The sequence below is a fragment of the Lontra canadensis genome, unplaced genomic scaffold (genome assembly GCF_010015895.1).
Source record: "Lontra canadensis isolate GAN:19392208 unplaced genomic scaffold, GSC_riverotter_1.0 scaffold18, whole genome shotgun sequence".
In the NCBI taxonomy this organism is placed as follows: domain Eukaryota; kingdom Metazoa; phylum Chordata; class Mammalia; order Carnivora; family Mustelidae; genus Lontra; species Lontra canadensis.
This window is the reverse complement of record NW_022631012.1, coordinates 11,809,206-11,822,976: the sequence shown is the minus strand read 5'-3', so window position 1 is coordinate 11,822,976 and position 13,771 is coordinate 11,809,206. Positions and strand designations below refer to the sequence as shown.

General features: G+C 35.7%; 1 protein-coding gene across 1 annotated transcript in view; it reads left to right on the top strand.

The window, feature by feature from the left end:
* BMPR2 (bone morphogenetic protein receptor type 2) overlaps positions 1-13,771 on the top strand; it is a 214,924-nt gene that overhangs the window by 158,108 nt on the left and 43,045 nt on the right. The window contains exons 4-8 of the mRNA XM_032860059.1: positions 4,119-4,229; positions 4,954-5,045; positions 8,153-8,383; positions 9,101-9,215; positions 13,452-13,612. Coding sequence (XP_032715950.1) covers positions 4,119-4,229; positions 4,954-5,045; positions 8,153-8,383; positions 9,101-9,215; positions 13,452-13,612 — 710 coding nt within the window. The remainder of the gene's footprint in view (positions 1-4,118; positions 4,230-4,953; positions 5,046-8,152; positions 8,384-9,100; positions 9,216-13,451; positions 13,613-13,771) is intronic.

Sequence of the window (13,771 nt, the reverse complement as noted above, 5' to 3'; positions counted from 1 at the left end):
AAAACATCTTGTGCATTATCTCTTTGAGTGTTTCTTCTATACTATTTCCTGCCTCTCCTACTGTGTTTCTAATTAATGTATGTTAGGCCATTTGATATTGCCTTGTAGATACTGGATTCTCTATTTTTTCCTCTCTCTTTTCTCTTTGTGATATAATTTGGATAATCTGTTGATGTGTATTCGAATTTGTTGATTCTTTTGTCAGTGGTATCTTTTCTGCTGATAATCACATCACAAGAATTCTTTAGGTCCATTACCATACATTTAATTTCTAACAATTCCATTTGGCTTTTTTCTAATTTCTCTATCTCATCTGACATTTTCCATCTGTTCATTCATGTGTCCACTTTTTCCACTACTATTTTTTTTTTTTTAAGATTTTTGTTTATTAGAGAGAGAGCACGTGAGCTGGGGGAGGAACAGAGGGAGAGGATGAAACAGAGTACCCGCTAAGAAGGGACCCTGGTAATGTGGGGCTTGATCCCAGGACCCTGAGATTGTGACCTGAGCCAAAGGTAGATGCTTAATTGAGTGAGCCACCCAAGCACCCCTCCACTGTATTTTTAACACACTTTTCAGAGTTTTTTTTAAGTCTCTGATACTTTCATCATCAGTGGTTGTTTCTGTTGATGACTTCCTTTTTTGACATTGAAGCATATTTTCTTGCTTCTTCACTCACATCTTTTGACTTTTGGTTGAATAATGAACATTGCAGATAAAAGAAGAATAGAGTGTAAAATAAATATTACTTATGTTGAGAAAAGGATACACCCTGTTTTGTCAAGCTACTATAATGAAGGGCTAAATGAACTCTGTTAGCTGAGCTTTATCTGGGCTTTGTTGTTGCCTCAGTTTGATTCATGTCATTATAGGTTTCAAATGCTCTGAGGGCAGGAGGAACCTTCACCTCAGTAGGATTTGATATCAGTGCTTAATAGGATTTCTCTTAGTTCTCCTTTGCCTTCACTCTTTGGTAAGTCCTATACTCCGGCACTTCAGGAAAGAGCTCTCTCAACTTTAATAGCCCTTACCCAGCCACAGGTGGACACTGTTGTAATCAGTGAAAGCCTGCATGCCCACAAGGTTTACTTTAGCTCTCTTGACCTATTCTCAGGCTTTAGCAGGCCTTTTGTACCTACACATAATGGGGTTCTTTCAGTTTTCGACTTGTGACTACTTGGTAGAGGCCTATAGAAAAGAGTTAGTAGGTATCTGCAAGCTCTGTGTTCTCAGTCCCTAGGTATTCTGCTATCCAGTACTCTTATGCCTTAAGAATGTTAAATGTTTAGCTGTTTCTTTCTACCCACATCTGTGGGTGGTGTCCTCTTCCACTAACTGCATTACCAAGGATAAAAGCAGTTTTAGGTCTCTTCTGTCTTAGAAAGGGGTTGTCACATACTAGCATCTTAATACATTGGCTTCCTTGTGTCCTTAGCTCTTAATGAACTTTAAAGAAAAAGCTATGATTTTGTAGGTTTATTAGGTGTCTTGTTAGGTGTCTTGGCTTATTATTAGGGTGGAAATAAAATTTGTTTGCATCTTTTTACACCCTAAACAAAATTGGAAGTAACTTTTTTCACATTTTAACATATGATGTATTACTTTACCCTATAAAACTTATGTTGACACAAAAATCTGTATACGAATGTTTATAGCAACTTCATAGCTGCCAAAATTGGAAGAAACCAAGGTGTCTTTCAGTAGGTGAGTGGATAAATGCTGGTACATCCATGCCATGGGATATCATTAGCTGATAAAAAGCAGTGATATTCAGCCACGAAAAGACATGGGGGAAATTTATATGCATATTGTTGAGTGAAAGAAGGTAGTCTGAAAAAGCTACATAATGTATTATTTCAACTATATGACATTCTGGAAAAGGCAAAACTATAGACACAGTAAAAATATCGGTTGCCACATGGGGGGTTAAGGGGGTAGGAGAAGAGTAAATGAAACAAGATGGGATTGGGAGGGAGACAAACCATAAGTGACTCTTAATCTCACAAAACAAACTGAGGGTTGATGGGGGAGGGGGGTTGGGAGAGGGGGGTGGGGTTATGGACATTGGGGAGGGTATGTGCTATGGGGAGTGCTGTGAAGTGTGTAAACCTGGCGATTCACAGACCTGTACCCCTGGGGATAAAAATATATGTTTATAAAAAATAAAAAAGAATACAGACTTTGGAACAACAACAACAAAAAATCGGTTGCCAGAGTCCAGTGGGAGGTGGAGTTGAGGAATGAATAAGTGGAGCACAGGACACTTTAGGTTAGCAGAACTACTCTGTATGATACTGTATTGGTCAATACATGGCATTATGCATCTGTTAAAACCCTTAGACCTATACAGCACGAGGAGTGAAAGCTAATATAAACTATGGACTTTCGTTAGTATATCAATAGTGGTTCATCAGTTGTAACAAATACACTGCACTGTATCAGTCAGCCCCAGCAGCCATAGGGGAAGAAAACTAATTTTTCTTCTACCCTTCTAGGTTCTTCGCTTGAGGGTGTCATGTCCCCTATACCACCATAATGAAAAGACAGTGTAACAGGGGAAAAACAGGTTTAATAACATATACACTTCCTGCATACATGGGACATACCCAGGAAAACTGAGTAATTCCCTAAAATGGCCCAAGTCGCCACCCCAAATACTATCTCTAGTTAAGCCAAGGAAGGGGGGTGGAGAGGAGGTTAAGGTAAGACCAGTTATGGTAGGTTACTAGGAAAAGCACAGTAAATGAGTATATGTTTGCTGTGCACATTTAAGTCCATGTCTTCTCTATTGATGAAGGTTGCTAGAGTTTTAGTCATTTTCCTCCTCTTAGGACAGAGAGGGAGATACCTTACAAATGGAGATTTTCCTTATAAATGTAAATGTCTCTTACAAAAGGGCAACTTCTTATTTTTCAGAGTTTCTTTGGTGTTTCTTAAAAATACCCAGCTCAAGCTAGTCATGCCAAAGAGGCTTATTTTGGGGGTACTGTATTCTGCTACCCTTCACAGCCACAACAAAATAGAATTGACTGTGTGGCTTAAACAACAGAAATCTATTTCCTCACAATCCTAGAGGCTAGAAGTCCAAGATTAGGGTGCTACCATGGTTAGGTTGTATTGAGAACTCTCTTCCTGGTGTGCAGATGGCTGCTTTCTCACTATTTCCTCACATGGTAGAGACAGAGAGAAAGCAAGCCCTCTGATAGCTCTTCCTATAAGGCCACTAATCCTGTCATGAAGTCCCCACCCTCCTGGCCTTATCTAAACCTCATCCCAAGGGACCCATCTCCAAAAATCATCACCTTGTGGGTTAATGCTTCAACATATGAATTTTAAGGGATCACAGTTCAGTCCATAGTACATTTTGTTTATTCATTCATCAGTTTATGACATTCATGTTGTTTCCACTTCGGGTTATTATAATTAGTGGTACCATGAAAATTCCTGTAGAAGTGTTTGTTTGAATACTTGTTTTCAATTCTTTGGGGTATGCCTAGGAGTGGAATTGCTAGGTATTATGGTAATTCTACGTTTAACTTTTTGAAGAACTTCCAAAATGTTTTCTACTGCATTTAATGATAATTCAAATTATAATTTTTTTAAATTGTAGCCACCCTAGTGTGTGTGACTTGATATCTCATGGTAAAATGAGTTTTTATATGTAGCTTTCTTCCTATAACTTATTTTGTATGTTGGAAGTAGGTACAATTATCATTATGTTGAAGTCTATTAAAATCCAGTAAGTACTAAAGAAAAGCCAAATAACTTGCTAAATGCCACTGAGAGAGTGGTGTTGAATCAAGATTTAAAACCAAATATGATTCCAAAGACTGTTCTCTTAAATATTCTATTATTCTGCCTGTGCTGTTCCATGATATAATAGATATTCAAATAAGAAGCACAACCAACAGGTGTTTCAGTGTTGTAAATCTATGTAAGATCCTTTGTGTGGTTAAAAATATATAATTTGCAATTATCACAGATTTATTATTAATTTTTCTTTAATTTCCTTTGATGCAAAAACATTGATTTGACTATATATTGACACAGCCTTTCTGTCAGTATTTAACAAACTACTGAAAAAAGATGACTGTGTTTTTAAATTTGTCTTATTTTAGGTCCACCTCATTCATTTAACCGAGATGAGACAATAATCATTGCTTTGGCATCAGTCTCTGTATTAGCTGTTTTGATAGTTGCCTTATGCTTCGGATACAGGATGCTGACAGGTAAAAAATATTACCTTTTTTCCTATTGTTTTATTAAATACACCATTTAATCGGAATCAGTTTTCCCCTTTTTAAAAATCTCTTTGCTCTCATCCTTATCTCTTAGCAAACATTTTTCCTGGTTTTTGTGAAAAGTTTCAAAAATATCCAAAATACCTCTCACCCAGCTTCAATGATTATCACATCTATATATCATCCATAGCCCTGCTTACCACATCCTTATGTGGTAGTGGGTTATTTTGAAGTAAATCACATATATCATTTATCTGTAAAAAAACTTTTTAGTATTATCTCTGAAATATAAGGACTAACCACAATACCATTTTCACATCTAAATAAATAAATAAATAATTCTTCAGTATCATCAACTGTCCAGTCAGTTCTACTGAACTTTAGGTTTGATGAGCTTTTTAGGAAATCAGTACCCATTCATTCATTTGAATAACTGTAATAAAACCTTGAATGTTTCTGCAATATTTTAAACAAGGTCTGTTGTTGGAATTATCTCCCAAAATTCAGCTTTAATATTATTATTGATCATTCTTCTTTTATAGATGGACTCTTAGTTTAGTAAATAGTTTTACTCTTGGTGACATTGGGCATAAATCTTGCTGCCTTCCCTTTTGTAGCTCTTCTTTTTAACTAAATATAATAAAAAAGTATAATAAAGATCTTCATTTTAAGGGAACCATATCTTGGTAACTTCTTTTTCCCACTCTAATAGGAGACCGTAAACAAGGTCTTCACAGTATGAACATGATGGAGGCAGCAGCATCAGAACCCTCTCTTGACCTAGATAATCTGAAACTGTTGGAGGTAAGATTGTTCTTAGATATTATGGTCTGTTCTTTCTGCTGTCATAGTACATCTGAGACAGTAACTTTATTCACTCACTACATCATTCATCCATTTATTCCACTAACATTTATTAACTATCAGCTTAGTGCCAAGGCCTATTCTAAGCACTGAGGATATAGGTGAACAGTACAGATAGTCTCCTTGAGGCTTATATTCTTTTTTCTCTTTTTTAAGTTTTATTTATTTGAGAAAGAGAGCCGGTGGGGGGGTGCAGAGGGAGAGGAGAGATAGAATCTCTAGAAGACTCCTGCTGAGCTCAGAGCCCTATGCACCATGGCGCTCCATCCCAGGACCCTGAGATTATGACCTGAGCAGAAATCAAGAGTCAGCCGGCCGCTTAACTGACTGAGCCACCCAGGCTTCCCTTGTGGTTTATATTCTAGTGGGAAAAGAGTCTACGAACAGGTTAAACAAATAAATGTATATTATTTCTAGTAGTAGTAGTAAATGTTATAGAGAGAAGATAAAAATATGGAAAGGGAGTTGGTAAAGAGAGTATATTTAGAAAGGAGACAGTATATTTAGGAAGGAGATGATCTTTGAGTATAGACTGCATTGATATGGGCATAAAGAGAGGAGGTTCTGAAAAGAATATGCTTTCAAGCAATCCATAATATATGCCTAATGAATATTCCTTGTCTTTGCATATATTATGTATTTTTATAGGTACATACAACTGTTATGTATTATGTTGGATTTAATTTTCGTTTCGTAGTATCTCAGAACCTATGTTAAAGTCTTACCATGATGAATATTTTTATGATCATTACTAGAATAAGTAAACTATGATCCCCAAACTAGAGACTATTAAATAATATATATGATAGATTTGATTATATAAAACATTTTAGGAAACTTCTGTTTAGGAGAAAAGTACAATACACAAAGTTAAAAGATTCCAAAAAAGCATTTCAGCACATGAAAAAGAGTTGTTCAAGAGCTGGTATAAATCAATAGTAGAAACAATCCATAAAAAATGGACAAAAAACATGAAGTGCCAATTCACAAAGGAATTAAATGTAACTTTTAAACGTATAATAAGATGTCTAATTTATTAAATTGAAAAATAAAAACTAATTAAAACCATAGAATATTATCTTGGGCTGAGTAAAACACTCCCAAACATTGCTGATTTAACTATATATTGATACAGTGTTTCTAAAGGGCATTTTATCTGTCTGTTATAATTTTAACCTAGAAATAGTGAATGAAATATAATGAAAATCCTTAAATAAATGATAGTAAATTCTTAACCTGTTTCAGTAAAGTGAAAGAAATATCCAGAAGCCAAAAATGAAGATGCACATGGGTTGCATTTTGCTGATTCTATTTTTTTTATTTGTCCTGGGTATTAAGAGTGTTATATTGTGGATACCCTATGTTCTGTTAGGCTTTTCTTTCTTTCTTTCTTTAAGATTTTATTTATTTATTTGAAAGTGGGAGGGGGGGCACCTGGATGGCTCAGTTGGTTAAGTGGCTGCCTTTGGTGCAAGTCATGATCCCAGGGTCCTGGGATTGAGCTCTGCATCCGGGTCCCTGCTCAGCAGAGAGCCTGCTTCTCCCTCTCCCTGCTGCTCTGCCTACTTATGTTCTCTCTTCGTCTCTCTAATAAATAAATAAAATCTTAAAAAGAGAGAGAGAGAGAGAATGAGTGAGAGGGAGAGCATGAACAGGGAGAGAAGCAGACTTCCCTGCTGAGGAGCAAACCTGACATGGGGCTCAATCTCAGTACCCTGGGATCATGACCTGAGCTGAAAGCAGACACTTAACCAACTGAGCCCCTCAGGTGCCCCCTGTTAGGTTTTTCTAAAGTGTGTATGTTTCCATTGTTTGTTTTAATAGGCATTTAACTTGGTTGGATATGCTGCAAACTCATCTCTTAGGCAAAAGCTCAAAATCTCAGCACAATTATTTTATCTTTAGCTGAAATTGGTCTTGTGTATTCGCTGGGTTTCCCCCTCTTTCACTCTCTTTTGTGGGATTCTACCTTCACTTTCCAGAATCTGTGCTTGCGTTTAATTCTGTCCTCTGGTTCCTAGGGCCAGAATGATTATGGATTTTCTATTACAGTTCTAGGTCTCCTGCAGAGTGTTCTTTCAGCCTGCTCTCAGACTAAAAGCTTACAAAAATGGGTAGTTCAGGGGCACCGGGGTGGCTCAGTGGGTTAAAGCCTCTGCCTTCAGCTCAGATCATGATCCCAGGGTTCTGGGATCGAGCCCTGCATTAGGCTCTCCTCTCAGCAGGGAGCCTGCTTCCTCCTCTCTCTCTGCCTGCCTCTCTGACTACTTGTGACCTTTCTCTCTGTGAAATAAATAAAAAATATCTTAAAAAAATAAAATGGGTAGTTCACTCTAGGCATTCCTTTCTAAGTGTTGACTCCCAGAATCTACTTCCTTTATGTTCGTTCTCTAGCACTTTCAGATTTCTTTTTAAAATTTTGTTTAGGGGCTCCTGGGTGGCTCAGTGGGTTAAGTGTCTGCCTTTTGCTCAGGTCATGATCCTGGGGTCCTGAGGTTGAGCCCCATGTTGGGCTCCCTGCTTAGCATGAAGTCTGCGGGTCCCATTCCCTCTGCCCCTCGTGCTCCCATTCTCTCTCTCTCTTTCTCTCTAATAAATAAATTAATTAAAAAAAAATTGGGGGTGCCTGGGTGGCTCAGTGGGTTAAAGCCTCTGCTTTCGGCCCAGGTCATGATCCCAGGGTCCTGGGATCGAGCCGAGCCCCGCATCGGGCTCTCTGCTCAGCGGGGAGCCTGCTTCCTCCTCTCTCTCTGCCTGCTTCTCTGCCTACTTGTGATCTCTGTCTGTCAAATAAATAAGTAAAATCTTTAAAAAAAAATTAAAATGAAATTTTGTTCGGAGTTCATAGTTGTTATCTGTGGGAGGGCTGGGTGTGGTAGGACCTTCCTGAGCCATATGAGATATGGAGTTTATTAGTTTCTTGACATTGAAGTAATTTAAACTATAAGCAATTTTAAAATAAATTTAGATTTATACTTTTCTAGAAAATTTGATTTTTCAGTTGTGATATGAATTAATATCTTGCTTTCTTTAAAACAAATTTATAGCTGATTGGCCGGGGTCGATATGGAGCAGTTTATAAAGGTTCTTTAGATGAGCGTCCAGTTGCTGTAAAAGTGTTTTCCTTCGCAAACCGTCAGAATTTTATCAATGAGAAGAACATTTACAGAGTGCCTTTGATGGAACATGACAACATTGCTCGCTTTATAGTTGGAGATGAGAGAGTTACTGCAGATGGACGCATGGAGTATTTGCTTGTGATGGAGTATTATCCCAATGTAAGTTCTTTATAAAAATTAAAGTGACATTTATATTAGCTGTCAATCAAATTTTCAGGACTACTGTTCTGTAAAGCACTGGTGGTTTGCAACTGGTTATTAATGGTCTGCAGTGAGATAAGGATCTCACATCAGAATGTGAATCAATTAAGTCACTGGTTAACTGTTTAATTCATGTCTCTGTCTCTTTCTCCCTCTCAGCAAGACTTTCTTGATGTAGGAAACAGTGTTTTGATTGACATTCATTCTGGTACAAGCTCCTTATCCCTGTCTGGTTATAAATAGTTTGTAGAAGAGCACCTTGAGTAACACTGACACATATATATTTGTGAAAGCTTTCTGTTTTATACTTGTAAAACAAAAGAATATAATTTGTATTTGTACTGGTAAGAGATACATTATGAAGAAAGAGTCTAAAAAACTTTTTTCTACCTTAGTTTGGTAAAGGAGCATTTAATGTGAAATAATCTTTTATACTTTTTAATATTGGAGAAATAAAAATTAACAATGTTTAAATTATCCTTTCATTCTCTCCTCCCCTCTCTACTCACAGAAATGTCTCTTTTGAGATATTGAAATGTCATAGTTCATGAGGTCTTCATGGAATCCTAACCTACTTAAAAACTTTATAAGGCTGTTGCTAATTTATCTTGTCCTGTACAGGTAAATTAATTCCAATTTTTTTGTATGTGTTGTTTTTTTTTTTCTTTTATATAGGGATCTCTATGCAAGTATTTGAGTCTCCATACAAGTGATTGGGTCAGCTCTTGCCGTCTGGCTCATTCTGTGACTAGGGGACTGGCTTATCTTCATACAGAATTGCCACGAGGAGGTAAGACAATGAATAGAAGACAAATGACACCCATATAGGGTCAAAATTCACAAAGGGAAATTTTACTCATATCTTCAAACTAAGAATATATTTTATTTAATAGCAGATTTATCATTAAACAGCTGTTTGAAAGATCTGGAATGATGAAATGGATTTGAAATGTAATAAGAATAAGAAAAAGAACTTAAAGACTCTAGAGAGGTCATGGATCTTATTGAGATTTTTATTAAAGCTCTGATCACCTTCTTAGAAAAGATACATGCATAGTATACTTTTAAGAATGCTCTTTTGATTCTAATGGTTCACAGACCCTTTAAAATCATCATGCACTTAGGTTAAAAACCTCTTAGCTTAAAAACCTCTTAGCTAGGCTATACTACATTTCCTTGCATTTATTTGCTTATTTAAATGAAATACAGTGCATTGCCAATTCTTTACTTTTAACATCATATGGACTTTATTCTGTGGTTGATTAGTCTTGAATATAAAACCTATCTGTATCTTTTTATAATTCAGTGTTTCTCTTAGCTAGAATTAGGTTTGGTCAAATCTGTCAGGGGGGAAAATAACAGGCTTTAATAAGAATGAAAATTTTTTTTCCCATGTAAGAATTTAGAGAGAGGTGGTCTAAGATTGGCTTGGCAGCACCATAGTATTATTGGAGCCTTATTATTATCTCTTCCATCATTCTTTATATATGGCTAACGTTTCCAAGGTCACCTCATTGTCCTTCATGCTATATATCCGCTAATTAGTAGGAGAAAGAAAGGGAAGGTAGAAGGAATTATACCCTTCTGCCTCCAAAAGTCCTACTCTTATACTTATGTTTTATTTTCCAGAACTTAATTCACACTTAACTACTGCATTTATCTTCAAGAGATGCTGAACATACAGTTGTTATTGTTATTGTTATTGTTGTTGTTTTTAAGCTGAGTGTGTTGGTATCTCAAATAATATAGGATTCTGTTACCGAGTAGAAAGAAGAAAATGCATGGTGGGGATTTCCTAACTGTGTGGTTGTATTCTTTGCCATAACTACAGTTTTCTTTAGCACCTGTGTGCATTTTTGCTCCTTATTCAAAGTATCTCTTTAATTCATTTACTTTCATACTTTGTTTCAAAATACACCTCCCATCATAAGCTTGCTTCAAAACTAAATCTTTGTGCTTTCTCAAGCTTTCATCCCTTAAGGGATTTTCTTGTCATACTCTAGCCCAGAATATTGCTTTTCCAGTTTCTCTGACCTCTGTAGATAAGAGAGTTAATGTATCAATTTCTTAGATCTTTGTTCTATTCTGTAATAGCATGGATCATCTTTTCTAGCTGCTGCTTCATATATAAATAATTTCTCCTGAATAATTTATCACTTCATTTATCCTGACATCTTGCTTTTCCTGAATACAGAATTGACCAATGTTATTGCCTATGTCAGCAATTTGATGCACTTATTCTAGTGCTTTAGCACATTAACCATTTGGACTATGTTTCCTTACTCTTAAATATTATTGTAATTCATTTAAAGAGCTGGCTTAGCACAGAATTTAAAATACCACACTAATCCTCCTTTTTAAGACTTGCATGATTCAGCAAGGTTTCAAGTCAAACATTGGCTGAAAAGAATGATTGTCATCAAATAAGAGTTTTATTTAATGTAGATGTTGCTCTCAAATATTACCTAATATTATCTTTTAAACTAGTTAACCTCTTTTTTTAACTGTGTGCGTGTGTGTATGTTTGTGTGTGTGTGTGTGTGTGTGTGTGTGTGTGTGTATATATATAAAATATATGCTATTGCAAAAAATGTTAGTACCTATTTGATTTTTTTTTCATGATTTTATTTATTTGACAGAGATGGAGAGAGCAAGAATGTGAGCAGGGGGAGTGGGACAGGGAAAGCAGACTTCCTGCTGAGCAGGGAGCCCGATGGGGGGCTCAATCCCAGGACCCCGGGTTCATGATCCAAGCTGAAGGCAGACACTTAATGACTAAGGCACCCAGGCAACCCTGATTTTTAAAATATTGGAAATATGCTATAATATTTCAAAACATTTAAAGTGTTATTTCATTCTTTTTTTCAGAGAATGCTGTTTTTCCCAGTATCTTCAGATGTAACTTTGCTATTTAGCATAAAAATTTTATAGTAAGGAATAATACTATTATTATTTATTCAGCTGTTTTTTGCTTCAGAACAAATAAGGAGGAGTTGAACCTGTTTATTTATTTGTGATTGTCTTTCTTATGAATTTTTTCTTTAGAATGTCTATGAAACTTGTTACCGTATTCTCCCCAGAAAAATCTAACAAAGACCATATAGCTCATAGATCACTCAAATATAAACAGAAAATTACTATTAACTAGTACATCCTTCCAGGTCCTGTGTGTGTGTGTGTGTGTGTGTGTGTGTGTGTATAAATATTCACAGAGAGACTTTTTTATTCAGGTTTTATTTTTTAACACAATTGAAATAATATGTCCTGCTTTTCTTTGAGATATTTGCCTATCACAGTGCTGCTGCCCAGGGCAAAATCACTGTATATTTTGCTCCTTTCTCTCCATCTCCTACCCCAAAGAAAAACAATTAAAAGGTATACCGAGGAGAACTTTAAGGGGAAAATCTCTCAAAGGGCAGTCTATAGTTCTACCTCTTGAATTGGTGATAAATCCTAATCTTGTTTCCTCTCTTCCTTTTCTTCTCTCTCTCTTACCTCTTTTGTTCCCCTTCTCCATTTCTTTTTTTTCTTTTTTTTTTCTCATTACATAGAAGAAAGTACTATCCTGTTTTCCTCTCTGGCTGTCTCACTGATTTGTTCATTGCCCATTCTCCCCATTATTTGCCTGGTTTCCCTAAGTATGAGATCTTTTAGTTTAAGTATTGATTTGGGGTTAATATACAAATATTTTCCAAATATAGAAACATTTTTATATCTCTATTAATTTCATATATAAATATCACCTCGAGATTATACCATATATACTAGTATTATGGTTTTATGCAGAATAAGAAATGCAACTCTTCTAGGGGTTGAGCGAATCATGTTAGTACAAACTTTAGAAAGCTGGACCATGAACTGAAAGGGGGGAAAATGAGCAGGAAAGATCAATGATAACTACCATTTTTTTAGATCCATGGTAACTACTATTTTTTCCTCCAGTTGTGCTGTGTGCTCTTTTTTTAAATGTATATCAAAGGAATCATTATCCTCTTTTTAGTTTCACTGCTGGTGAAATTGCAGTCTGGTTTTCATTAATGAGAGTAATGACTAAATGCTGAGCCTATTTGTACCTAAATATAAATACTCAGTAAACTTATCATTGACTTTGTTCTGATTCTTTGTTTCTTTTTATACCTAGAGAGTTATTTTAAGTTTAAGAAATTGTGGTATAGGATTTTTTTTCAATTCAAGAACTATAGTTTTGCTGAATAATATTTATATAAGGTTTCCTTATAGAGAGGGAAAAATACATTATGCTTTTCATGAGGTGCCTTAGGTTAGATACATGTGTGCCAACTCTTTTAAATTTAGGTAAAACATATTCTGTTTTTGCCTTCATGGAGCGTATGGTCTAGTGATAATAGAATGAATATAATAGTGCTTTGCTTCTCTGTAAAATAAGAAAATAGGTTTTCACATCTTGCTGAGAGATAGCAGCTCCTCTCCTCATTCTCCAGGTCCATTGGAAAACTATTCCTAGTTTGATTTGAAGAACTGAGGTGGGCTTAGAGACAGGGCTAAACCTGAGGACAGAACTGGGATGTTCCATCACAGGTTTGATCTGTTAAGCCATAGGAGAATAGTACAACATACGTTTACAAATTTTGGAGCCATCTCAGTTTTTCACTGATACTTATTTTAGACAAGCTGACTTTAAAAAATTTTTATACTAAATATTTCTTTCTCTGTTGGCTCCTTTTACTACCCTAGAAATGAGGGGGAAAAAACCAAGTGTGTGTTAAAATAAGAAGCAATAGCATGTTGGCTATTAGCTTGCAGCTAAATATTTAAAGCTTAATTAATTATACATGCAACAGTAGTTTATGTTGCAAAATATAGTGAAAATAGTAATGATTATGAGTTGAAACTTTGCTTTCTTGTTTCCTTTTTTGTTATTAGAATATTAATGTTCAGAAAAATAATACAATCGTCTATATTTATGTAGTCCCTATTATATTCATGCTTACTTTATGTCCAAGAGTGCTATTTAAGTATTAATAAATACTTGAAATTATCTAAACAGATCATTATAAACCTGCAATTTCCCATCGAGATTTAAACAGCAGAAATGTCCTGGTGAAAAACGATGGAACCTGTGTTATTAGTGACTTTGGATTATCCATGAGGCTGACTGGAAATAGACTGGTACGCCCAGGGGAAGAAGATAATGCAGCCATAAGTGAGGTGAGTGTATACAAAAGGTATAACTCTGACATACCTTGGGAACATAATGAATGGCATTAAAAAAATCAAGACAGGACAGTTACCCTTACATGCTACCAATTCAGCATGTTAAGAATTACAAAATTAAAAAATATAAAAGACATTATATGAAGTTTATCA